The sequence below is a fragment of the Opisthorchis viverrini genome, assembly GCF_000715545.1.
Source record: "Opisthorchis viverrini unplaced genomic scaffold opera_v5_31, whole genome shotgun sequence".
Classification (NCBI taxonomy): domain Eukaryota; kingdom Metazoa; phylum Platyhelminthes; class Trematoda; order Opisthorchiida; family Opisthorchiidae; genus Opisthorchis; species Opisthorchis viverrini.
Genome location: NW_008751688.1, coordinates 173,845 through 199,879, shown reverse-complemented (window position 1 = coordinate 199,879; position 26,035 = coordinate 173,845). Strand labels below are relative to the sequence as shown.

At 41.7% G+C, this 26,035-nt stretch overlaps 1 protein-coding gene across 1 annotated transcript; it reads left to right on the top strand.

The window, feature by feature from the left end:
- Positions 1-100: 100 nt before the first annotated feature.
- T265_13036 (hypothetical protein) lies at positions 101-24,688 on the top strand (the record flags this gene model as incomplete). Its single annotated transcript, XM_009166880.1, is given in 10 exon segments — positions 101-416; positions 7,094-7,417; positions 7,803-8,006; positions 9,912-10,174; positions 13,724-13,870; positions 15,340-15,472; positions 19,561-19,728; positions 20,458-20,522; positions 20,537-20,665; positions 24,269-24,688. Coding segments are annotated over 10 exon segments (2,169 nt in total), but the record flags the coding sequence as incomplete, so codon positions are not given.
- Between the last annotated feature and the right edge of the window lie 1,347 nt (positions 24,689-26,035).

Here is a 26,035-nt window from a genome sequence, read left to right as displayed (position 1 = left end):
ATCACCCTGTTCTTAATCGTCGGATACCACACGCACTGTTCTGTTTAACTGTTTGTTATTCAATCAAAAACAGGGATGTAAGTTCTTTTTCTCGTTTCAGCATGAACGATCACGTCCTTCTCTCCGCACCTCGCCGCATGCCTCTTCGGAACTGTCGGCACAAATAGGCGAAAAACCCTTTCTTCGGGGAATAAAACGTCGGTCTCGACCCAACGGGAAAAAGACCTTGGGAAATCCTTCAAATGAAGAGGTATGTGCAAGTAAGAAGGGCCATGAAATTGACGAGAAGCTGAACAATGCGTTGGTATCGACAGAAAACGCCCAAGAAAACACGGAAGGTATTTGTACACATCAACCCCACATTGAAAACCTTTCAGGAAGCAATCAAATTGGAAGTGTGGACGGAAATCATGATAGTCCGAAAGGACGGACCTCATCTGTTTGTGCAATAACTGAAAAACCAGTCGGTTAGTTGGTTGGTTTTGTAAATATTGCCTTTGTCATAGTGTAGAAATGCCGCGGTTTTAATACTTAAGATCTCTAATGTGGTCGAACTATGCATTAAGATTAAAATTGGAATAACCACCCTCAGGTTTCTGGGGGATAATTCAAAACTCGGACACACTCCGGATATCGGACTGAAATTACCTGTTCCAAAGATGTATGGGTTTTATTTTGGATAGTTTCAAGGCCAGCACCCTACACAAAATTTCTTTAGAATTCGCTGTAGATTCCTCTTAACTAGCTGCTGAAACAACTTCAACTGTTTCGATGTTCTTACAAAGCATTAAGCATTTGCGAAATCAAGCGAAATGATGACGATTCATCAAGACTTTAAAGAAAATCTTCACTGCTTTTTATTCCAATGTGGGTGCCTCAGAAACGTGAACCGAATAGCCTTTGTCACAACTCTCTGGTTTAAAAAAAGATGGAAGTATATCATCTGCCAGTGTTTGGTTATTGCTTCCATCGAGAAGACAAGTGGTGGAAATAGGTGCGTTACCCTATAGAAGAAAATGTCCTTAGCTCAGGTAGCGTAGATGGTGGCCGTTGGCTTGTTCGCTGAGCTGGGCAATTTGATTGCGAGCGTTTCATCACCAATCGAGGTGATACGTTACCCTTTTCCTACACGTTTTTAGCTAACGGTTTATTTTCACTTTAGTAGTTTTGGGGAGCGGATAACTGTCATAAATATGCGTTTCATGTCTAGCAAGTAATTAACGACGTGAAAATTGCCATCAAAGTTGTGAGTTTGACTTGACCTCACCGTCTACTTTGAGTTCATCTCCGACCCCACAGAGAAAACAAACGACTCAAATGTCAAACCTTTAAGAATAAAGTGCACCATAATAGGGTGCAAATGAGTTTCACAAATTGGAAATCTGGTCAGCCGGGCGAAAATTTACCAATGAGTGATCATTGTGGGCTAACAAACTGATATAAAATAAAAAAGCTAGGGTCTCTAGTTGAATTTTACGAAGTTTGTAGTGACACACAGTTGGACTATGACGGTGTACATTTTTTAATCATAAAAAGCACCTAACACCTTCCGTTAATTATATAACTACCGACAAATTGTCAGGAATGTCTTTCAGAATAGTCACTGATCTCAGAAGAGGAGCCGATATTAAACAAGACATGGACTAGGCTATTTGTAGGATATCATATCGAAGAATTTGTGTATATTGTAGGCAAACGCCTCACATCAAGTTGAAGTCCATCAATTTTAGAAACTGACCCCATGACACGTGGTTACGTAGCAAATTACTTGCGAACTCTGCGTTGTAGATATTGAATAGATTTCACAGTTCCAATTAGAGCTATGTCTTGAAAGCAAAGCCAGTCTCTACTGTGAACCCCAGATTTGACATCTACCCATTGTGTCCTTCCTGGACATCATCACCTCACAGGTTGGGACGAAGTACTAGTTGAAAATTTCAAATATGGAGCCTGTACCGTTTAACGTAACGAGATGTGCCAAATTGAAGTCTATGATGTGGTTTCGCTATTTGGCTGATTAACTACGCCATCACTATACAGTACAATAGATCTGCAAGCTCACTGCTTGGTGGTTAGCAGCTGGTTAAAAACTGACGTGGTACATCGTGATAAACGTACAGACGGTTTGAAGGATCCCTCGTGAATGTAATATCAGTTGTACCCGTCATCCAAAGAAGGTTTTCAACGTAAAAACATGATTTGGGGGTCCCCGCGGGATTTACCGTTTTTTGTTTCGCTTTTGTGGGTAAGTTATTTGAAGCAGGTTTCATAATATAAGCCGAAGAAAACTGCAGGTTAATTGCACAAACTTGAATGGTTTTTAAAGTACAATTCAGCGTACTTTGACTTGGCTTGCTTCTGAAGTGCGAAAGTGTGCAATTACATTTCCCGAAAGATTCGGCTTCTGACAATAAATTATTTGTGAGCTTATCTGATTACATGCTGTTTGGTAACGTCAAGCCTGAATCATTGGTTGACAGCAACCCGCACGCCTTGGCAAAGTGATAATTGGAACTGCCGTAAAACTGGTCTGTTTCCTTCTTGAACAAAAAAGCTCCAATATTGTGACTTCACTATCGTTTGTTTCAATGTTGCGTCTCGCGGAAACGGCTTTATTCTCCTGTTCAAGAACAGTATCCTGTGTAGACTTCGGGAATAAAGTGACAAACTACAAACGCGCAAAAACGCTTCATAGAATGTTTTTGTGTACCGTCCCTTAAATGTATCCCGTCTTCATCTGTATTCGGTGCCTTCCCACCGGAACCAGTAACTGGCACAGGAACGCTTTCTCAGGAGGAATTACACCAAAACACTGACAAGGAATTTAGATGTTGACTTCGATTTTGTCGATTGCAAATTTGGGTGAAGCTGTACATTTGTTGCTGCTAGTGACGTAGCTTCGATTTTGAATTCATGACAATTGTTAAATACAGGCAATCAGTTTGATCAGGTTTCCAACAGTTTGTAGGTCATACATGCGTCGGTGTGTCACCAATTTCATACCATTTGGAATTGCCATATGACCTTTGAACTATGTGACTTTAATTTGTTCTTGGTAGGTGTTCAAGGTCGTGTAACTACCGGCTGAGGAAAAAACCCATAAAATTCTAGAGGTGCCCCACGGGAATCCGACTGATACTGTCCCTGGAAGATGACCTCTGTTTGGCAAGATGACTTGAAATCGTAAGGCACTACACATCTATAGCTAGCGATCGTGCTGATAGAGAGTTAAGGTTATCAAACGGTTTATCAGGTAGTGTATTTTGAGGTACAACGTGGTTTTACATCCATAACGTTCCGAAGCTTAGATCGATAGCTTTGTGAATGAGTGTTTCTGCCATGTTACCACTGATAGTACGCGTGAACGTAAAGCACAATGATAAGCCAACTTCTGCGACCTCGTTTGAAAACCAATCTCTTGATTCCATGTGACCCGGTGTAAAGTAGCGGTTCTGTCGATGTATGATAAATTTTCTACTTGATCTATTTCGGGAGTATCAACATCTCTTCAACCGATCCGGTCGGGATGTTTGGAACGCGTATATGTTCTCAATAAATCTTGCAATCAGGTCATCGGAAAAAGGCTTCTGATTAAGAAATACTGGTTAATCTATGTTGCCTTTGAATCGACAATACTCACTTCTGTTGAAATACCTAGTAATGGACAAACCGAGTGAGCCCAGGCAAAAATGGAATCATCGGAGGTTTTGAACGGAACACCATAATCATATAGCTCCGAAAGTTATTCGTTCAAAATGTTTCTGTCCCCATTTATCATCATTGTGGTGGAATGCTCATGGATGTATGATCGATTCTTCTATCAACACCCTTTTCAAGTTATTAACGGATATGTACCACGCACAGCAAGATGAGGGCTTTAGTTGGCAATGCAATTAGATGAGAGCCGCATTGGTTCTTGTCGTGGCATATTTTTGAGGCTAAAGTTAGCGCTAACCGAAAACGCTTAAAGTATACTTCCCGATAGGATGTTCAGAAAGTTGACGTGAATTGAAACGTCTTTTCGGTAATCACAATGGAACGTTTACGCAAGTAACCCACAATACTTACTAACCAAGCATTTCATTGATACCAAGCTTTCTGTCGTCGGCTTCACTAACGCACTTCACAAACACCTCAGATTTGTGTTATATTCATGGAGCTGAAGGCATCCGATTTCTTTCGTAAAAATGATAAAAATGAGCAGAGTTACGCAGAGTGGCTAGACACACTGTGCATCAGAAACCTCTGTGCACAAAATGTCTGCTGAATGAAACAAATTCACGAAGCTTTGATGATAGTCAGTTGTTGGGGATTCCATTTGTGCGAGTTTAGCCTGAAAGCCTAATTGATTGACAGACTAGCGCTTATCGGGTGCTTGACCATCGGTAAAGCCGAATTACGACTGCTTTTTGCCGTACGGGTTGGTTTTATGTCACAACTGTTCTCATAAACGTTGGTGTGTTTTCAGCTATCCTTTCCGATGAAACTTGATCTGTTTTGCTCGATTATGCGCAATCACGTCTGCAGATTAGACATACAACAATCAAAAAGTAAAAATTACGTGGATAAGAGAAAAACGATCGTGGGAATGCAGTCATTATCAACTGAGCGATCGAGTGGTTTTGGTTGATGGCTGGTGTTAATATGCGTTTATTGTAAGTGAAAGGATGACACCTGAATAACATTTCCTATTCCATGGAAATGATTAGGATGGGTATATCCCTCTGTCCATTAAATGTTAGAGTTAATACTTTTAGATACTCGGTTACTATTCACCTGATCACGTTCAAGCCCTCAAGATAACCTCACATAGTCGGAAACCCTACAAGCAGCTGTCGGTAGAGCGCTCCTTATCCACTTCACCCAGCTAAGCATATGTGCACAAACTCTTTCATGCAACATTTGAGAATAACCTAGACTCAACTTTTCGTTTCCCTTTTTGCGCAATCGTGTGCCACCCTCAGGACGTCGTTGCTTAAGTAGACAAATGGAATACAATGCTTTGAATTTTTACAGATTCCACGTCTTGTCGAACGTGAAACTGCACTTGATTTCTCAGTTCGACTTATTCACCAGTCGTTTGTTAGGATTCCGTTAGAAAACGTGAAGATAGGTTGTTCCGAAAATTTGCAAAGGTTTCAAGACCGGTGTTTGTTTCTGATGAAAAACTACGCAGCTCAGGACTGGAGGAACATTCTTGAATACGTTGAACTGTAAATCACAGTTTATCAATCTCCAGTAAGAGAAAATTGGAAAGTTGAATCTCTCTTCTTGCATACCTCTACTAATTGATGACCTGACCGTCACCACGGAAGCATTAGGTACCTCCTTTGTCTTTGCAGAGGCCCAACAACAAGAGCATTCATTGGTTCTCTAACCGTAATAAAACAGCTCAGACGAAATTTTCCATTATACGGCTGGGGCTCGCCGTTTATGTGTAGGATCAGGAAAGGGAAATTTAGTGTTGTCTCTCCCATCGAAAACCCGGTGGATGTTAGCTGGGGAATAAGCAAATGAATAAAAGAGTTCTTTACGGGATAGAGATAATTGGGACGTTATTTAAGTAGCTGTACCTTACGCCCTAAAAGCAGCCACAAAAACGTTGCTGCGAATAGGATCCCTATGGCTTTCTTATCCATCACAAACTAAGTAAAAGTGCAGAGTATGGAGTATTATTCCAAAAGAGGCGTATTATCAACAGTCAAATTACGAGTTACGCGGATCAGATGGCTGCGGAATACAGCCACACCTCTACGTTCCCATGACCGAAAAAATGGCTACTGAATGGCCGTTGAACAGGTATCATTCTCGAGCCGAAGACAGTTAGAGTGCCTGTTATGTAGCGTACACGTATGATTTTACCTGACCAAGACCAGAACGAACGGATAATTTTGTGGGAACAAATTTCTGTGAAAAAATGAAAAGATTACAGGCATTATCACGTAGGGGAGGGAAATACACGGATATCTATGGTATTCAATGTCATCTGAGGTCAGAGAAACGTTTGATGACGCTTCAGTTTGAGCTGGAATCGCTCGTGCTGTCTGTTTTGTACGGGTTCTTTTGGTCAAAACATTTGTCGGCATCTGTCTAAACATTATTATCTGTGAACTGAAGCTCACGAACTCGTGGGTTTAATTCCTATCATAAGATTTAGAACCTAGCTGCTATAAGTTGGCGGTAAAATGTTCATTCTGTGTGAACCTCCTTCCTTTTGGAATCATAAGTGCTTCAAGAATATCGGGAATATCGGACGGTGTTTTGAACCACCAGCATTTATCTTTGAAACGGCAGATGTGTTGTTCTTGGTGGAGTTTTGTAAGCAATGGTACAATAAAAAAGACGCGATTGACCAGCTCTCTGCGTATGCATACCAATGGTAAATTTGCGGCGTTTGGTGACCGTTAACGAAACATTAATTACAAACAAATATATCCATCTAATTCGTGATGTTGTAGTTCCAGTATCGTCATGTTTATTCGGTTGTTAAAGGAGAAACAACATTTGCAGTTCGGCTGGACTCATGGAAAACACTCGACATTAGACTTTTCCTACCGCTTTGGTTAGATATCTTCTAACAACCAGTTTCACTTTCTATTACGTCACACCTTCCTTAAGTGCGTTTGCCCAAACTTGCAAATATTGTAGGCTTGTGAAAGGGAAATAATTATTTCTCTAGTTGGATGATTACTGAGTAAAAGCAAAGTCGAATTTCTTTTTATGCCAAGAATACCGCCCCCCACAAGGAGTTGTGCTCTCAATTTAGAAATATTTTATTCAGGTCGTGGTAACTTTTCCTGCGTGATGTTAACATGAGCGCGTTAGCAAAAGGTTTCTAGGAAGCGCCCAGTTGGACTGATTTACAGGCTGGGTTCGCAAATAGGTCTATCTATGCCTGAGCATCCTGGTTGCATCGTACATATTTCGCCATTAAAAGTGGACTGACAGTTACACACTGAAACAAACATGAGAGGATCATGTAACCCTCGTTTTGTTCCGCTGAACCTCTTGTCGTCTAATGTGTGGAATTCTCAAACGGAGTAAACCTGGGTCGCAGTTATACGCCAATTAATTTTCGTGTTATTCCATGTAGTGAAAATATATCATGAGGAAGTCCTGGAGAACCAACAGGATGAAGTTGGAAGGCGGGGTACGGATCTACAAGCAAACAACTTCGCTAGAGGCGATACCGTCCCCGACGTTTATGAAACCCACTTAGTTATACAAAAATCGGTAGATGTGGTTGAAAAATATGGGGCAATTTATAAGAACGGCAAATTCAAAGACAAAAATGCAACTGCAGCCCACGAAGCCTCCAAGCACGTGGAACCGATAACACAACACTCGCTACAGAAAGCAGCACACAACGCAGTAAAACTGGTCGGTTTGGCGCACCTCAATTTGAAATTTGTGCCAGGTGAGAAGGTATAATTTCATTTTTTCTAATGGATTCGAGTGTATTTCCCATTATCTGCTCTACAATCTTCTTGACCTTGTTCTGTTAAATTTTCCAACATTCCTATTTGAAAGAGGTGTGCCTATTTAGGCGATAAACTTGACCTTTTATGAGTGAGCGCGTTTTGAGCTGCAAACAAGACACTTACTTGTGTTAATGTAATCAGTGAGTGGGAAGCCCATGAGCACAGGATGCCCACAACACTTATTACTATCATTTTTGTTATACTTATCAGATTACCAGTCAGCGTCATTTTTACTAGCTGTTCTTCCGCAAATTTCGGATGGAATGATTCAGAGTCCCAAGGGTCTTTAAATCAAAATTTGAATAAATAGAGTTAAGTGAGGTGGGCGCACTCTCCGAGTTTCCATCAACCTTATGTTTTACTTGAACCCAAATTGGACTGTTTTCGAGAAACAGACTCATTTTCAAATCAATTTGATTTTCACAAAAGACTCAACTGAACCTTTCGTTTATGATATTCTACAACTGAATGTACTGCAAACAGGCCGCCTTATGATTCATTTGGCACGATATTCGAGATATCGCAGTATATTTTCATAGAGGAAACTACTCACAAGGTATAAAGGACAATACAAAAGAAAGGCATTAGTTTGGTCTTTAGTTTATTTTTCACGTCTATTTGTGAAACAGCTTATATAAGGATTAAAATGATGGAGGTCAATAACAAATCTGAAGGCTTTTATGTAGTGTAGTAGACTGTTAGTCCGGAAAATTGTGTACAGTTTTACGAAAGTTGCGCTTGCACAGTGGGCCCTGCGATCGACACAGATTTAAGCATCACCAAACATACGACAATATCCATCCGCGAATTTGAGTGGCTGTTTTATGTTAAAAAAACGAACTGATTGATGAAGCTGCACAATGAAATCCAAAACTTTAAATTCCAAGGAAGTTCTACACTAGTCCTTTGTTTGTTGAAATGTTCCACTTACGCATCTACTTTCCAAGTTTGGCTGCTACGATTCGGCTCCATGTCTTTGTTGACAGATCCTCCCACAACTAATATGAGATTACTTCATTTCGTGGAGAATTTGCTAATACATAACCATCAAATGAGCGGTTCCAAGATGGCGATACGAAGGAGAACATTTTGTCGGTATTTAGAGGTTGGTACATGGTGAGCTGTTTTACGTCCACAGTAGACCTAACAACACCAATGCCAGCAATTAGCGTTGGTCATGGATCGACAACATTTGACCTGACGGGTTTCTTACAGTTTCTCAATATGTTGTAGGTTCAGCCATCTTACTGAGTTCCGATTCAAAATAGTTACTGCAGCCGTGTTTAACTGCGTTTTTTCTTAGGAACAATCTTGAACTTAGAGCGACCTCTATCCACTTAGGCAAATGTGTAGGAAGTCTTTCAAAATTATCAAAATCCGGTCGAATCAGCACCTGGTTAGCGCACCATACCCTATTTTATTCAGTTGTGTTCTGACATGAAATCACGCAAGAAGTCCATGCAAAATCCCGAAATTCCGGAAATTCTATTCATTTTTTCTTTAACTATTTAAGCATTTGCTTATTAATTTTTGTACCCATTTATTTATTTATCTACACCTACATTAGGAGAGAAGGTGCATGCAGTTTAACAGTCGACCGTGCATTTGGCTCCCAAAAATTAGGAAACGTGGTGGACCAGCTTTGAACCTAATATCATTCAGAGGAGAAAATTTGTTTTGACTGCATCTGTGGTTAAGTTTTGCGTCCTACAGTTTTTCACTGCGGTGGTTTTGTAATATGGATCATAAATATTCCAAGTGTCTACTGGGCTCTAAAATGGTTGAAACCCAAATTATTCCTCCGGGAAAATTTTCTTCAGACGTTTGTATGATCAACTTAGAATTCAACTCACACAAAACACTACCAATATTAAAGAGTAAGCAACAGTTACCAGATCTATTCGGACTACTTTATCTTCGAATTCAGTAAAAATTGTAATGCCGAAGTAGATATATGCGCTATGCTCGGCTTCCCGAAGTAGAAGAGACACAGAATTTTGTGGGATGTTCATTAATCACAATATGACTTATCTTTTGAGTTCTTGCGTTTTACGCTTCACTCATCGCTGCTTATATGTATCTCGGCCTAAATATCATGTCCAGAAAGACTTTCATCCCATGTTAGAAACTTGTCTCGGTGAGTTACGCTTCCGCTGTCTGTTTCAGAGTGAAGTGGAACGAGTGTCCCCGTGCAGTCAGATGCATGATTTGCAATTTCTGACAATTTAGAGTGGTCCCTGTCAGTCCAAAAAGTTCATCATTTCATGTGAATCGATCTTTTACTGTTTATTTGTCGTACCACATCACACTGAGTGCATTCTTCTAGCATCCAAACAGTCATCATTTCATGTGAAATCGATCTTTACTGTTTATTTGTCGTACCACATCACACTGAGTGCATTCTTCTAGCATCTACTACATTTTTCTCAGATTCTGAAAACTTACGAAATCGATACCATATTGGGCGAATTTTGGGTGACGGAAACTTTGCCGTGGTACGTCTCGTACGACGTCGTGACACAGGACAAAAGTACGCCATGAAAATCATTGACAAGGCTAAGCTGCGAGGAAAAGAGATGATGCTGCATCAAGAAATCACAATTTTGCACTCATGCAGTCACCCGAACATCGTCCGACTCCTCGAGGAGTATGAGACACCGAAGGAAATTTGGCTGGTAATGGAATTGGTCAAGGTAAGCAACGACTCTATTTGTCATCAAACGGGTAAATCAACTACTAGCAGAATGTGTCACATTTTCATAAAGCAAAGCACATTAAAAACAACTAATTTTTGGCAACGTAAGGGGATGACTTTTTAGACTAAGATTAGTCTTGTCTACTTGCATACTTAAATAGCGTATTGCAATCGCCTTTCTTGTTTTACTAGAAATTGAAAACATTTGTGCATCTGTCATACACCTATTTTTATTTGTAACCAGAACAAAATGTGTGGTAGAACGCTACTGAAGAAACTGCCCTAGGAAATCTAGGACTAATAATCTCTTCCGAAAGATTGCTTGCACTCGGAATATCCTTCCGGAGGGATTGAGCTCAGGATTTGTTTCTTTAGGTGGCAGTCAGGTTATCATATGCATGGTCCACCGTGGTGAGCTTCCTTCACTAGCATCTAATTTCTGTGCCACATAGAGCATGTGCTACAGTTTGTACCTATCTTGTAGTGACCTCATTCTTGTTGTTTTGCACTCTAGGGTTTGGTGGCTCACAAGTCATCTGAGGGAACGGTGAGGTACCGCTGGTACCAGTGTAATCAAATTTACACACGTCGAGTCAAAGGATGTACACACGAATATCCTTCGGTGTCCTCACTTAACCGAATGATTGTCATTTGGCTCGGAGGATTTTCCTCGTGTCTTTCATCTGTTTTCGACTATAGCGCGCCCTTCATCGTCCTCATTAAGGATTAGTGGAACACCAACAACAACAAAAACANCTCTGGTTACTGCCAGATCCATAGACAGGGCTCAAAAATGTGCAACTTTTGTTAGCAGCCCGAATATCACAACTTTACGTTCCCAAACCTTCGCGAGATTTCGCACTAACGGAACGAACCGCGATACTGTACTACACTTTGTTAACGGAAATCCTGAGATTGATGAGGAGGATGTCATTTCCCATGTGGATTTGGACGGTTTCGAATAAACATAGCCTCGACTGACTGATCTGGTTCAGTTTTGACTTACCCACACGACTGTTAACCAGGCTGCGTTCAATCGTCGAATTTGCATTGTAAACGCTTAGTCGTAAATGTAGAAAGTTGCTATAAAGGAGACGGACATCATATTAGCAGAAGATCAAATAAATCTGTGCGACTGGTAAGTTAGAAATTTGGACGCTGGGACTGAGTTCTTCCTTCCCCAATTGAAACTAAGATCCGCCAAAATTGTAGGTGAGTAGAATAAATCGTTTACGTGAAATATTTAATTATGCAGTAGGCTTTAGTCAGCGATCAAATCAATATATGCTGAAACAACTTCAAAAGTTACATTAGTTAGGTACAGCATAATGCAATAATCATGTTAATCTCAGTAGATGGTGTTAGACATAACTGCTGTCGCAAACGCCACTTGAACTCCCATAGGAATGCTAGCATCTCGTCACATCTCAGCTAAGTCAAAATGTCTTGGGTCAACTACTACTCGTGATAGCTAACCTCAATGCGAAACTGCCTTACTTGTCTCTTGCGTCTCTGACTGAGGAACAGATACAGTAAGATTGAGAAACATGAACTAGCCTTGATCTTTTTGAATTACATGTATCAAAAACTTGCGGGCTACCCAACAACTGGACTAGATTTCGTTTTGCAGTACATTCTGACCTGTGGATCCGGTTGCTCCATAGCACAGCAAGTGATACATCATCACGTCTGACAACCTGTTGCAAAATAAGGACGCTGATATCTCAGATCCTTTCTCTCATACCGTAAGCGACCTGGGAGTTATAAGATCCACAACACTGCAGAAACTCGGTTTCATTCTGGTTTGAGACATACTATCATCCACTCTGTTGATAGATCATCGCAGCGTGATGCTCGTGAGAAGTGTGGGTCAATGTGGATCACATGTAATACGCTCGCAAATGTTTACATCATATTCAGTGGATATTTTCTCCCATACCCAACCCAAGCACACCAATGGATCTCACATTCATTTCACTAGGTAAACACCCAGCCATGGTTTTGCCACTGCTTTCTCCTATCCGGAGAATTCAGCTGCCCCAACTAGATCATCTATGAAGCAAAGGTTTTCACCATTCGGCATATTGAAGCTTTTGGATGCCGGACCAAATGGATCAGTTCTAAGGAATGATAGTTGCTGATCACGTATACAGTTCGGTATACCAACAAGACTAGCGGTTATGCATAAAATTTCTACCAGTTCAAGTCTGTCAACAGTTGTAGTTGATAATCCGTCGCCTCCTATTGACCAAACTTATTTTTTAGTCGCGTTACCCGAATTCGGAATATACATTATTCCGCAAAAACTCATCAGATATCCGTGACATGTAGAGGTGTGGATCTGGGTTATAGTGACCCTCTACGGTTATTCTGTTGGGTCTTTCTTCCGCCATTTTGCGATTCCAAAGTACTTCTCTGTTTGATGGCCATGAACTAGACTCCATTATGTACGATTTACTAGACGATTAACATACTGAAATTATATAGATAGCCGAGGTGCTCTATCAATCCCACGTCGCACGCCCTTCACTGTCCGTGATGATCCATTGCTCTTGATGTTCTATTCAAAAAACCCGATATGTCGGCCCACAGTTTAGCATCTTGAAACAAATCAAAGTTTTTTAGTGCATTACCGGTAAAAAGCGAACAGCTTCAATCCGTTCTAATCTCAAGAAGTTCAATTTTTGTGAGACAAAACTTGTGGCTTACTGAACGATAGGTGCATGCTCACGGGGATTAGTCATGCCTTCATTCTGAGAGAGTATCTGCTCAATATTAGGTATTTTGATAATGTTTTTAATGATAAAGCTGTACTAATGCATCCTGAATTTCCTCCCATCCAATCCACTTTTCACCCATTTCGGCCCCCAGACCAAAGTTCCAGCAGACAATTGCAGCGGTGAAGCATCAGAGTATCACGCAGCACCACTTACGTCAGCTGGTTCGGTCTGCACTTGTGAGGCAAATCACTGACGAAAGCGTGTATAAGTGTTTCAAGAGCCATGAAGTGGGAGTTCTTGGTTAACAATTCTAAGTGCGCTACTTGGAATAGAACAGTCGGAATACGTCTTTAGACGAAAAGAACCAACGAAAGTAAATTAGATGTCCAGAAAAACAAATCTGAATAATGGTGCAAAAAATGTACCAATAAATCCCAGGTGTTCCTCTTCTGTTGTTGTGGGGATCAGTCAAAACAAAAATTAACAGTAAACGTTTACTTGTCTATCATTACCGTTAGGTGAGTGCCTTTGGCATAATTTGAATGAAGCGTATTCTTTCGTGCAAATTGCATTAAAACAGAAATGCACTAAATCAGAATTTCACGATCCCTAGGTGATTACAGCTTACAATAAAGCTTTGTGGAGTGAATGTAGTTTCTTGTGACGGTGCGCATACATGATAACTAATTGTTAGGAATACGGGATATTGAGTTGTAAAAATGTATAGCGTGAATTCGACCGATGCGTGTCTTGCCCCAGTTTGAAGTATTTCCATATTCCGAATGTAATTGGACCCCAAACAGTTGGTTCAACTTTTTTAAAATCAGGATGGGGACCTTTTTGAAGGTATCACAAACTCCGTCAAGTATTCTGAGAACGTGGCATCTGGCATTGTGGCCGATATTGCAAACGCGCTCTTCTACCTCCATTGTCGTTATATTGTACATCGGGATCTGAAACCAGAAAATGTACTGGTAAGCGGAACCTTTGTATACACAGATACGCAACATTGCCAGTGATTTTTCGGGTAATAATTGCTGACAAGTAATCTTACACAACCCTGTTTCCAGCTTTTCATTTATGGTATGCGAAAATGAGTTCAGTCAGAATGCTGTGAGTTCACCGGTTTTCGAAAAAAATACACAGCAATTTACTGGATCTTGGAGGTTAGTTTAAAGGCGTACTCCGTAGCCAGTGATACGAAGTATTGTCCACTTGACTGTTGGGACCCTTCCTCCAAAGCTCAGAGACCGAAGGACGAAATTCATCCTTAAGTTGCCCGTTTGGTGGATTCGTTGAAAGCTGCCATATATACTTCTTTTCCTAGAGCCCCAGGCTCATCTTGAAGATGGATAATTCATCCATTAGGACGATGGAAATTTCAGAATTTGTTTTGAAAATAGTCAGGTGCAAAGAGTTCACTCGGGTGGCCAGATCACTGAGAGTCGTGGCGATCCAGCAATATCGGAAGCTACAGGGGCTTAAACATTTTACTCGATGGTCTTAAGCAGTCAAATGCAATCTCGAATACAGTCGAGGGACAGTTCACAGAATTCTTGCTCGTCAACTAGGTAGGTGTAAATGATAATACGTCAATTTGGATGCCTAGCATGGAAAATGAATTACTCATCAAATATATTATAGGATGAGTTGTTTCCTAGCTGATCACAATTTAGTCGCATGGGCATAAACTGCCCAGTTTACTATTAGTGCATTCTGTCAAGGCCAGTGACACATAAAGAGGTTTTTCCCTGCTGAAGGAAAAACACGCTATTCATAATATTAGTGGAAACTCTGGGCAGCTTTCGTCTTCCGTGGAGTTCATTAGATCCATGGAGTTCCGTTAGACTTATTCGTTAATTGAATATCAAATTAGATTTCATTGCAACACGAGATCAGAGCGAGCTTATCAGTTGTTGTTCTTGAAGACAAACAAACACAACACCGACATGCCGTTCTGTTGAATTCTATCTTCTGACATTCCTCAATGAACTTATAGATTCTCAACGACTCTTGCAAAGTAAACAAAAACGGATGAAGTTTCTTGGGTTTCCTGTTGTAACTTTTGTTTCCAGGTAACAACCACCTAGCTTAGATGTCAAGGGTACCGTTTGGTTCCCCAGTCCAATCTTAGCCTTTGTTTCTCTCAGTCATATCAGGAATGAAAAGACAAGTTATTTGATAACGGTCGCTTTCGCTCTAGACAACATGGAACGCAGTGCTGTGGTCCGAATCACTGCATCACATCAGAAGCCGTCTCAAGAACATCTGTTGTCACCATTGGGGGCAAACATCCGGTTCTGTTAGTATGCTTCATGCACGTTCCAGTTTCAGTTTGAATTATTTTATGGTTGCCATGACATCGGTTGGTTGTGCGCATACCGCCGTTTTTATTTCTTTGGGCTCTGTTATTTTATTTTGATGCGTACAAACGCGCGCACAGATTTGGCATCAACCGGATGGAAAGCTGCGAGTCAAGTTGGCTGACTTTGGTTTGGCAGTCGAAGTTCGGCGGAATTTGTATACAGTGTGTGGCACCCCAACGTATATTGCACCAGAAATACTGTCTGAAAGAGGTGAGTGCTTTAGTCTGGTTTCATGTGGTCTTAAGTACAGAAATTTCACTTATAAACCTGATATCTTTTAAGATGTTTTCTTAAATTTCGATGAATAATCGATCGTCCACACGTTTTTCCTATCATAGATTTGCAATTCACTGCACCATTGCCTATAAGATAATACAAAACCGTATGTTTGTGGAGATTTTGTCCTGTAAGTGAAGCCAATCTATGCTGAGAAGCCGAGAAGCACTGTGCTTCTCTGCCATCTCGTTCCGATTGTCCCATTTGTTATTTATGCTGCATTTCGGTTCTGCTTCTTTCCATCTGACTGGTCAGTTGGACACCTACTCTGCCTTCAGGGAAACAGTTATTACATTTCCCCCATAAATGCTATGCTACGTAACCTATCGTCCACAAATAAACCATTCAGAAGCTTGGATGCAAATAAGACGAAAATAAGATGGGTGGTTAGATGATGCATTCAATAAATTTCTTATGGAGCAAGGAGAAGAAAACCACCGGGAAAAGGAATAAAACGGGAACAGTCTCCTTCTTATAAGCTTGGATCTTCCGAGTAAACAGGTAGGCAAGGTCGTACAATGAAAGCATTTACAACTGTTTTGATGTGTAGTACAGCCAAACCTTGAAACGAAAATGGCTTACTGACTGTTCGGTGCGAACTTGAAAGCAACTAAGTATAGCAATATAACAAGGAGTAACATCTACTAGTGAAGACCAAATTTAATAGTGAAAACAAAATTTCATGACTGACTAAGAACCACGAAAAATAGAGCATTTACAACGTTAAGTGGATTAAGAATCTCTGTAGCGGGATAATCACAGAAGATGAACAACACGTTATTGCCAAATTCGTACTGAAACCACCCCCGTTTTAAATGACTGGAAGCTTTTATTGACGGGACACTATCTGGACGTCAGGTGAAAATGTGGTCTATGGCTGCAAACTGGATAAGTTGCAACGGAACTCAAACATGGACGATCAGGTTGTTGAAAAGGATTGTGCTGCATGTTGCAACGAAGTACGGGTTAGTTCACCGAACAACCTAGAATAGTGCATGCTTTAAAGTTGCGCTGATGATATGAAGCACTATTAGGCATGGGAAGCTCACTTTTCTTTTCTGGAATTTCACGGAATATACAAGCCTCTATCACACCAATGAGGTAGAAAACCATTTTACGTATCCGCAGTAGAGGAAAAAGGGAGGACGAACTCATTTAGACATCTACGTGCTCATTACACGCTACGACCTGTTAGCCTGGCTTGTTTCAGAGTCCGATGATTGGAATAGAAAATCCTCAGTTCACCTACTTGATGTCGAAAAACACGACAAGAAATCGGTAACTGAACTGTGTCTAACTGATTGCAGTTAAGACTCAAGACGTGGTGAAACATGGCAACAGCCTGTGTAGTGGTGAATGGGGATTTCATCTCAGGGCATTGGGTGGTCCATTTAAACAGGTCAGTAACCCCACGCGAGCATGGAATTTGTTTTAGGTGAGAGGGTGGTGCAGATCCCGTTTATTTGATTCATTTCACGAACAGAACAATCGTTCATAATCAATTTGTCAGCCCCACACTAGGCAAAAGTTAGTGCATTTCTCTGACAGACCTGATCAGCTCACCTAGAAAAACGTCTATTCTTGTGTGTTTGGTTTTTATTTTGCAAAAACATCAGTTGGAACAAGTGACTTACAACCTCGGAATGAGTCCAGTGTGCAAAGTACAATATGGCCGCATCCAAAACCGTTTTATTTCTCGCGATCCTCCTCTGTTGTGATCTCCCTGATATTTACTCGCACTGGTCACTGATATTTCATACCCAGTGCCCAAGATTTCATATCATGTTACACCATTTGTGTTCAGGATTGGCGACCTCTTTAATAAGAAAGCTTGAGAAGGCTAGGTATTTCGCAGCACACTGTGACGTTAGTTTGTCTCTGGGGTATGCAGTGACAGTGAGAAAATTGTTGCAAAAAATTACCCATTTATGTTGGTCAAACTCCAAACCAAACGAAGGAAACCGAGTCAAGTTGACCAAATTAAAGAACATCGCCAGATGTGTGCCAGTTTGTGGATTTTGAGCCGTTTAGACATACGGAATAATATAAACGTAAGATCACTCTCTATAAGGAGCGAAATGCATGGATTTGAGGGTGTGACAAGTGACTTGGATTACCTTGATTAATCTACGAATGTAGAACATCCGGTGAACCACCCGGTTGTTGATCACCTCAAGTACCGACAGAAAGTAGCGTGGCGGGAGGAATGTTCACTGGATCATATCTTTTCCCATCTCATGAACAGACGACAGACTCTTATTTCCAATCAGTCAAAATCTCTGCTGCGTCAACCAGCGTCAAAGGTCATAATGAAATTTCAAATTATCCGCAGCAAGTTGCTGTATGACTGTCGGTATTAGGCCACCTATTCTTAAAAAAGAAATTCACTTTATTTCGAAGTTTGAAGGAGGTAGCACTAGCTTGGAGTACTCTGCTACCAAGATTCGCACGCCTTTCATTCCGGACCAAGCGTTCTGCTCATGCATACGTTTGAATGTCGCTTTCAAAGTAAATTTGTACACCTCACCGCGTTACTACAGCCACCGTTTTTAATAAAGAATGTGGCGACATTAATCGCAAAGATAAGGAAAATTTTCGTTTACCATTAAGCATAGTGGTATAAACGAAAAGCCATGTGCTATGTCTAATTTTCCAGGGAAAATAACCAACTTTCAAAGAGGAACAAGATATGAAGACTGTTTTGAAGAGTTTCTTCTGTCAGCTAACACCGTTTCTTGCCCCACAGCTTGATTAAAGCGCAATTTAAGTTTGTCTCGCCTTTGACATAGTGCTACAAACCTTAGCTTAATCATATCAATCAGTTAATCAGTGGATGTTTCAGATATACCTTTAAAAAATTACCGAAAATAGACTTTTACTCGCCAAAAGACTGAAAAATTTGTGGATTTGCTTGAGCGTTTGCAAACAACGGAAATGAAATTTTGAAAAAAAGAAACCACAGATTGGTTGTCCAATGAGCAAAATCTGGGATCTGTTCAGATATTCGCGCCTAGCTGAGCACTAATCAGTCCTTCGTCTCCCAAAACGCGCCAACTCAAATCCCAACCACATGAAAATAAGATGATACTAAAACTCAGAACTAATATTCTTGAAGTTCGGTATTTTAACACCTCTATTTTTTCGAAAAGGTGTTTTATTTATCCTGGATTTTTAAACACAAGCCAGCTGTAAACGCATCAGAAGTTTAATGCATACCGTCTATCATTTGAGACGCGTAGAACGTTGTTAAATTGTGTGCAGTACATGGATGGTAAAAATGATCCGGAATAAACTTCCCAAATTACTAAGGCATGCTTGTCAAATTCTGTTTTGATTGGTGAATTGAAGTACGGGGTGCCTTGATGTTACTATCCTGGTTCTGAGTTATCCGTCATCTCATCGATCCTATTCCACCTCCTCTATTGTTGCGCCATGTTGAGCTGCTCAGTCCAGCTAAGCTCATGCGTTTGTCTGGTCGTGATTACTCATATTCTTGAAGTCGGCGAATCAATATGAGATCCATGTATGTGCGAGCTATATAGAACGAAATGCAATTTAAGGATGGTAGTCTTGGTCCACCTGGAATTAAGTGGCTAACTACTTTGTTTTGCTTCGATAGTGCACATCCCGAAAAGGTGTACAAGATAAAATTTGAGAGATTTACCTTTTCTCTGCTCTGCCAAGTTCTTCTAAAACGTCCGGGAGTTTCTGTAAGGTGATAAGACGGCGAAGAAAGTTATCACCTGGTTGTGTCCTAGGTCCCCGGCGCACCGTGTAATGCAAATACTCAGCTTTACAGCTTTACGCAAATAAATGGACTGGTTCAAGCGTTTGAGCAGTTAATTCTTCCTCAGTGGAGCGTCAAGACTAGAGATAATTCCAGTGGTCCTTATTGAAAGCTACTAGTCGAATGAACACGTCAGCTCCTTTTTACCCACTCCGTCACATAGTAATGCACTTAGATCCTCATATGTAAATCGGTACCTATACGGTTCTTAACCCGTTCAAAACTTTTCATTCAGGTTATGGCCTAGAAGTGGACTTGTGGGCTCTCGGGATTATCACCTACATCATGTTGTGTGGATTTGCTCCTTTTCGCAGTCCGGATCGACGTCAATCACAACTGTTTGAGAGTATAAAACGTGGTGTGTTTGTTTTCCTCAGTCCTTACTGGGATGAAATCTCACAAGGTGAGTCTGTGTCACGAAACCAAGCAGGCAAATCCTTCCTGTAGTCCAGCTTCATCCCATAGGCCAAGTTATGTTTTGTGTTAAAGTACAATCCATAAAAAGCACATACTAAAGAAGCGACCACAATGCTTTAGACAACTTTGTTCTTGCACCACCTCACCATCTGTGAGGTGGTCTGAAGGTGCGGTCGTACTTTCCTCTGCGGTAGGATTGTGAAGGCGGCGAGGTGTTTCCTTCCGGTGACCAGCATCCCCATGGTGATGTAAGGAGCGAGCTGTCTTACCACTAGGAAGGGTTGGTGCTCCTGGAGGGATCCCAAGAAAACCCTGACACTAGTGCCTTACGGGTCAGACTGTTGCGCCAGAGGCTTCGGAAGGCGTACCGAAACAAAACCCTACCTTCACCCACTGACTATGGGTAAGACTCCTGAATCAAAGGCACAAGGTGAAATACCTCAAACAGCCCCCCTCCGTTTGGCCTGGGCACCCGGAAAGTAACATCTGCCCGCGCAGCTGAGGAGCAGCGGCTGGTCTTCTTAATTTACGTTAGAATACAATGTGCAGCTGATTTTGTGTAGTCACACGGCAATGGTCTGCCAAAATCCGAAACCAACAACTCAAAATCTAATTGTTATATCTGAATATGGCCTAAGAAACCGCAGTAGTGGCACTCAGGAATAGTTTAGTCACATGTAAACGGTCAAGTGAAGCAGTATCGCTATTCCACCAGGCGATCTGAATGCCCATTTGGGACGAATGGATGAGAAGGTGAGCAACCTTGGCAGAAGACTCCGCGTAGGTGCTCCCAGGACCAGAAGCCAAGTCGCTTGCTACGGCTGTGCGCTAATCGTCATCTACTTGCCACCAGCACATTTCGGCAGATAAGTTGGCAACTCATTACCTGGCATCCTTTAAACTGTAAACAGTCTAGCACTCAGGTTCACCATGTAGCAATTAGCTAGAGATGACGATCTTGTGTTCAAGACTGTCACTGTTCTTTGAACACGCGCACGGAATGAAAGTGCCCGCTTGTTCCGCTACCGCTTGTTCTGCAACGCCTAAAAAGAGTGCTTATCGTTATGATATTCCCTACGTGCAAGATACGTCCTTCAAAGAAGTCTGTCAGCATCAGCAACCCAAACAACTCACGGACATGAAACAAACGTCGGCCAAATGAAGACCGGATAGAATTCCAAAAGGCCATGAATTCGGGAGGTGAATGCCCCCCCCCCCAGAAGAAACCGCGCTCCAGTTCAATCTGAATCTAACAGAGTTCCATCGAGGAGGGAAAGGTGGTCTTACCTGTACAAAATGATTCAGTTAGACCTAAACAGCATCGAACATGGTCTGGGGGAGCCAAACCATCATACATACGCACATGTTCGACTGATTTCAAACCGAAATCAGATGAAGTGAACTGATATACCATAACGTGCTGAGCAGAGCTAATTTCAAACCCTGTGATTCAGAATCTGGGAAGCCGACTTTCGTGCCTTTTGTCAAACTCGTACAGGGGCCCCAAGTCAAGGGAGTTATTCAGGAAGACATATTCCGGCCAAAAGATATCTGGAATGTGCATTGAGAGCCTAATAACATTTCAGTAATCGTATTTTGGTTCACCCCTCATTACAGCGTCACTGCCTCCACCCAGTGTTATTACTGAGCCATGGTCCAACACAGTGGTTAGATTATCATCGAAATCTAGTCCCTCCAGATGAAAGAAATGTTTACATGGTGGGTGATTTGTCACTCAACTTCTGAGGTGGCAGTCAACAAGCAAATCTGTGTGGAGTAAGTGGCTTGCAGTGTCCTATTGCCTCATGAGGATACAAAAGGTAGGACTTGGTGTGGGGGATTCGAGTCAACAGCAGGGAGATCTGCGTTGCATGAAGTACGCGCCTTCGTTGGTCGTAACGGCCGTACAACTAAAATCAACTGTCATGAAATAGGTCAAGACAGGCACATGGAGGATTTGTGTTAGAAAGATCGATCACAAGTGACAAAAAGGGGTGGGTCAATCGCAGACGTTATTCTCTTGTTGAATAATAAGTTTGGTTGTTCACTTAACCAAGACTGACTGAGCTATAGTTAAAGTATACGTGGTACACATATCATATGTATATTGTCCATTCAGAACAGCAAGCGGTCTAAATAGCTTCTTCTGCTCTCGTTGAGGGTGTCACAACTCTTCGCTTTTGAGGCGAGCCGGTTTCGCCTTAGGGTTTCCAACATGGGTACTGTTCCTTTCTATGTACTTTCACGGATTAAGCGAATCAACTCAAGTAACACGTGAATCAAACTAAATTACCTAGTGATCTGAAACAGTATATCTTCAATGGGCTTGACCAAATAGCCGGACAGGCACGTTGCGTCAGTGACTGGAGTTTGTGGCGGATTTGGTAGGCTGGATGTCCTCGTTAATGCAGATTAGAGGCTAAATCCCACGATAAAAGTGAGTCTCATATTTTGGGAAGGTCAGCGCTGTATTCAGGTGATCAACCATATTATGATTATGAAGTGCTCTGCTTTTCTAGACAGCATTGGCTAGATATGCAACATGTTTTGTTAAACTCCTTTTTACCAGGTCTTACCTACATATACATAATTTCGGCATGAAGCTTGAAGTGTGCCGTTATTGGGAAGCCATTCAACCATATTTGGAACCGAAAGGCGACCCCAGTTTGTCTTGAAATTGAAGAAAAATATGAAGTAACCAGTTTTGGGTAGATAGGGAGAATTTTCGAATATGTGGCCGGCTTCCGGCTTGGTTCCTTGCGCAACTACGCCAGGTTTATACGTGTGTAGCACCAGCCATATGAATCTCGTCGCAATAATTGGGTTGCGGAAAGCACATGGACCGGATGCAACGAGATTCTAATCCATTTCGGACATCTGCGAAGCATGGGTGGGATGAAAATATTTTACAGATCTAGTGAAGGATAACTAAGTGCAAATTAGAACAGTGACGTTGGACATGTCTAAATATCGACAGTTGGGGTGGATTTATTATCGGTTAATCAGGGCAGATGCAATCGCTTGGCAATGCCAAACTGGGCGAACAGATTAGCCGCCATTTGATCAAGTCGCAATGAAGAATTGTAGTAACTGAGCTCAGTAACAAAAATTCGTGCGTATCTTACTGAGAATAGCAAACACTACTAGCTTTCTGAATAGAAAGATTGGCTGTTGAAGTGAGATGTGGAACCTTAAAATCTCTGGTCTCACCGAAAACAACCTAGTAAATGTATAGAAACATATCACCTATGTTGACCGATCAAGGGTAGATGATGCAGAGTGATTTGGTAGTGCGTAACATACCACCGTGGTTCGCTCACTTCTTGGACCAACCCGATGTCGATGGTGGCCTGAACCGCACATAATCACCTCATGTGAGATGAAATTAATCATCTGCTAGGCTATTCAATTCGATTTCACTACCAGAATGATTTAGAGTTGAAACAAGGACAAGCTCCTTGACTTTCACTGGCGGCATATTTTCCTGATTCCAGCCGGTTTGTGGATGCTTTGTAGGCAGAGTAGGATTAATCCCGAACTGGTCTTTAAAAGTCAGTTTTTCATCACTCAGTAAACTGGAATATTTGACATTTTGAACAAGTGATCCGACAATATCAGGACGGTGTACATCACCTATACATTTCAAAAGACTCCAAGGCATCCCAACCAACGGTAATACTTTCTAGTAAATTGCCTCCTGCGCTGATGAGACTTCCCTGCAACCGAGTGCTATTCAGCAGCCTTCGTGAGAATCTAGATCAGCGAGTGAGAACAGTTTGGTAAATTCCCGCCGAGTGGTTTAGCAGCACCCTTGGCATTTAGTGAACTCTCGTCGAAAAACACGTTGACTTCCCCATGCCTTTCGATTTCTCTGCCATTAGCGATCAGTTTAAGATTCACACCACAGCGACTGGTGGCCGAGAAGGTGGAAATCGCCAGGCATCCGAGTGTGAATAGAATAGAGGGGGTAGAACTTGCAAAAATGTGGAGAGCGTTCCTAGATCAGCCGAGATGACACGAGGCGGTGTGCAATTACCAGCGAAATCGCCTGGGTCTAAAAGTACAATATCCAAGTAGAGTTAGATCCAATTAACTACCCCACCCACATCCCCAAACCATTGTCCCAGCACCCTTGGACGAACACAGGTGAACGACCCCAAGAGGGATTTTCCATTAAGGTGTCCTAGACTGAAGAAGCAAGGACCAAGAAATCCGGGTTCATCATAAAGACGAACCCCCCCTAACCAGTCTATCGTAAATCTTAGTCGTCCCCACTAATCAACAAACAGGAACATCAGACTAGTCACTAGTCATAAAGGATCTCACGGATTGGTTCCCCGACTGCCTTAAAACCCAATCAACCTACTTACTTACCCATTTGGCCTGACGAAGCTTTTGTGTCAAAAGCGAAACGTTGCCCAGCAATAAATCCACCGATTGTTTACCAAACCCCTCTGAAACGATGACTTCCCAATCGGTCCCAAACATTTTCCAATTGATTGAAGATAGACTTTGCTTAAAATTAGCACCGCTTCGATCGCATCAACCATAGTTGCCCAAAGAAAGTGGTCACATCACGAAGTTCTGCGGTGGTTGTATTCCCCATTGCTTTCATTACAGGGGCGAAAGACCTCGTGAACCGTCTCCTCGTTGTTACGCCACGTAAGCGTCTGACTGCAATCGAAACCCTCACGCATCCATGGGTCTACTTCGAAGGTTCATCGGACAACTTAGGAAGTTCCGGCAAATTAGAAAAAAGCCGGGACGAATACAAGAAGGAATTAGAGAAGGAGGCGCAAAGCATTAGGTCACAAAAATTGTCAACCGAAAACAGCAACGGCGTGTTGGCTTCTATGCTCATTTCTTCAACAAGTGGTGAGTCGAAAAGATTCGAGAAAAACCCCAAACCCGATAATGGGCCTTCATCACACTTGTCCTCAAAATAACCCAACCACAACCTACATACCAACAAATCCAGTGATGAGACTTCCCGTGCTCATCAAGTCTTTCTGTGGAGAACAGTTTCCAGAAGTCAGAATGTATGCGGCCAGATGTATTAATCAGTCTTTCAGTTCTGATGCATATGTACAACCCGTAGCTTCACACAGTGAGCGTACTCCATACAGAGTACTTCCCAGTATCAACCTGGAGGACACCACGTGATCAGTCACTATTTTGACAAACCAATACGTGCTTACCAGCTGTTCGTACATTATGTAGATAAAACATTTGTACCCATATTTTATACCGAACGAACCTCCCTTCCAGATCGCATTATTTACACGGTTATTTAGCTCTTTTCCAGAATGATTTTTTACTACAAACCGGTTTTTGATTGATATTTTGTGCCGCATGAGATAGCCCGAGATGAAATAGGACGAGCTCGACACGATCACCGTGAATGTCGAGAGATAAGAGGGAACAGTTAAGCTAACAAGAAACTAGCAAGTTGGTTTGGTCTTATGCGGTTGTGGCAATAAGGCAGAAAGTTGGACAAACAATGCGAGAAATTTCAGTGACCTAAATTAATTTGCAACGACGGTAATATTAAACACCCTATTGATCCGCTCAGAAATGTAACGAAGAAAATTTTCAGTTCCATGGTTCCTATCTTATTTAACATGATGTGAGGGATATTGTCCAACATCCTGTCACAAAATACCCGACGATACAGCAGCGTTCCGACGACTAGTTGACTGCCACTGCTGTCGCCTGTCATTCTGACCATTAAGATATTATTGCAACGTCATCTATATATGGTCCTGAATTGGCTTATTACCACAATGAGATTGTTTCAATGGTAGAGGATGCTGAGGGTTGAAAGTTGAAAAAGGGGGTGACGGAATAAGTTAAACAAATCTGACGTAAACTGATCAACCATTTTCAGCTAGTCAACAGATTTATGGTATTCATCTCAGCTAAGACAATGGTGCCAGTCTGCGCAGTGAAAACTAGCACTCGAACGATTTGACTACCGGAAACACCGATTAAACAGCAAAATTACTAGGGCGACGAAAGCCCCAGTGACTACAAAAGTATGGATACTGAAATCAGCTATCTTCAAACACGAGTACAGCCTCATCAGATGAATTTTACTACATCGCAAATTGCGGTAAGTTAGCATCCGAGTTCCAGGACATCGGATGAAGCCAGTTCAGTAAATTGATGACTAGTTCAATCTAGTGTTAAAAAAGGATGACTAACTGGACTGTTCACCTCAGACAGAAGAAGACCAGATTAACAGGTAGAAATATACGGCAGGTTATTTCATTGGGATAAAACCAATCACAGAT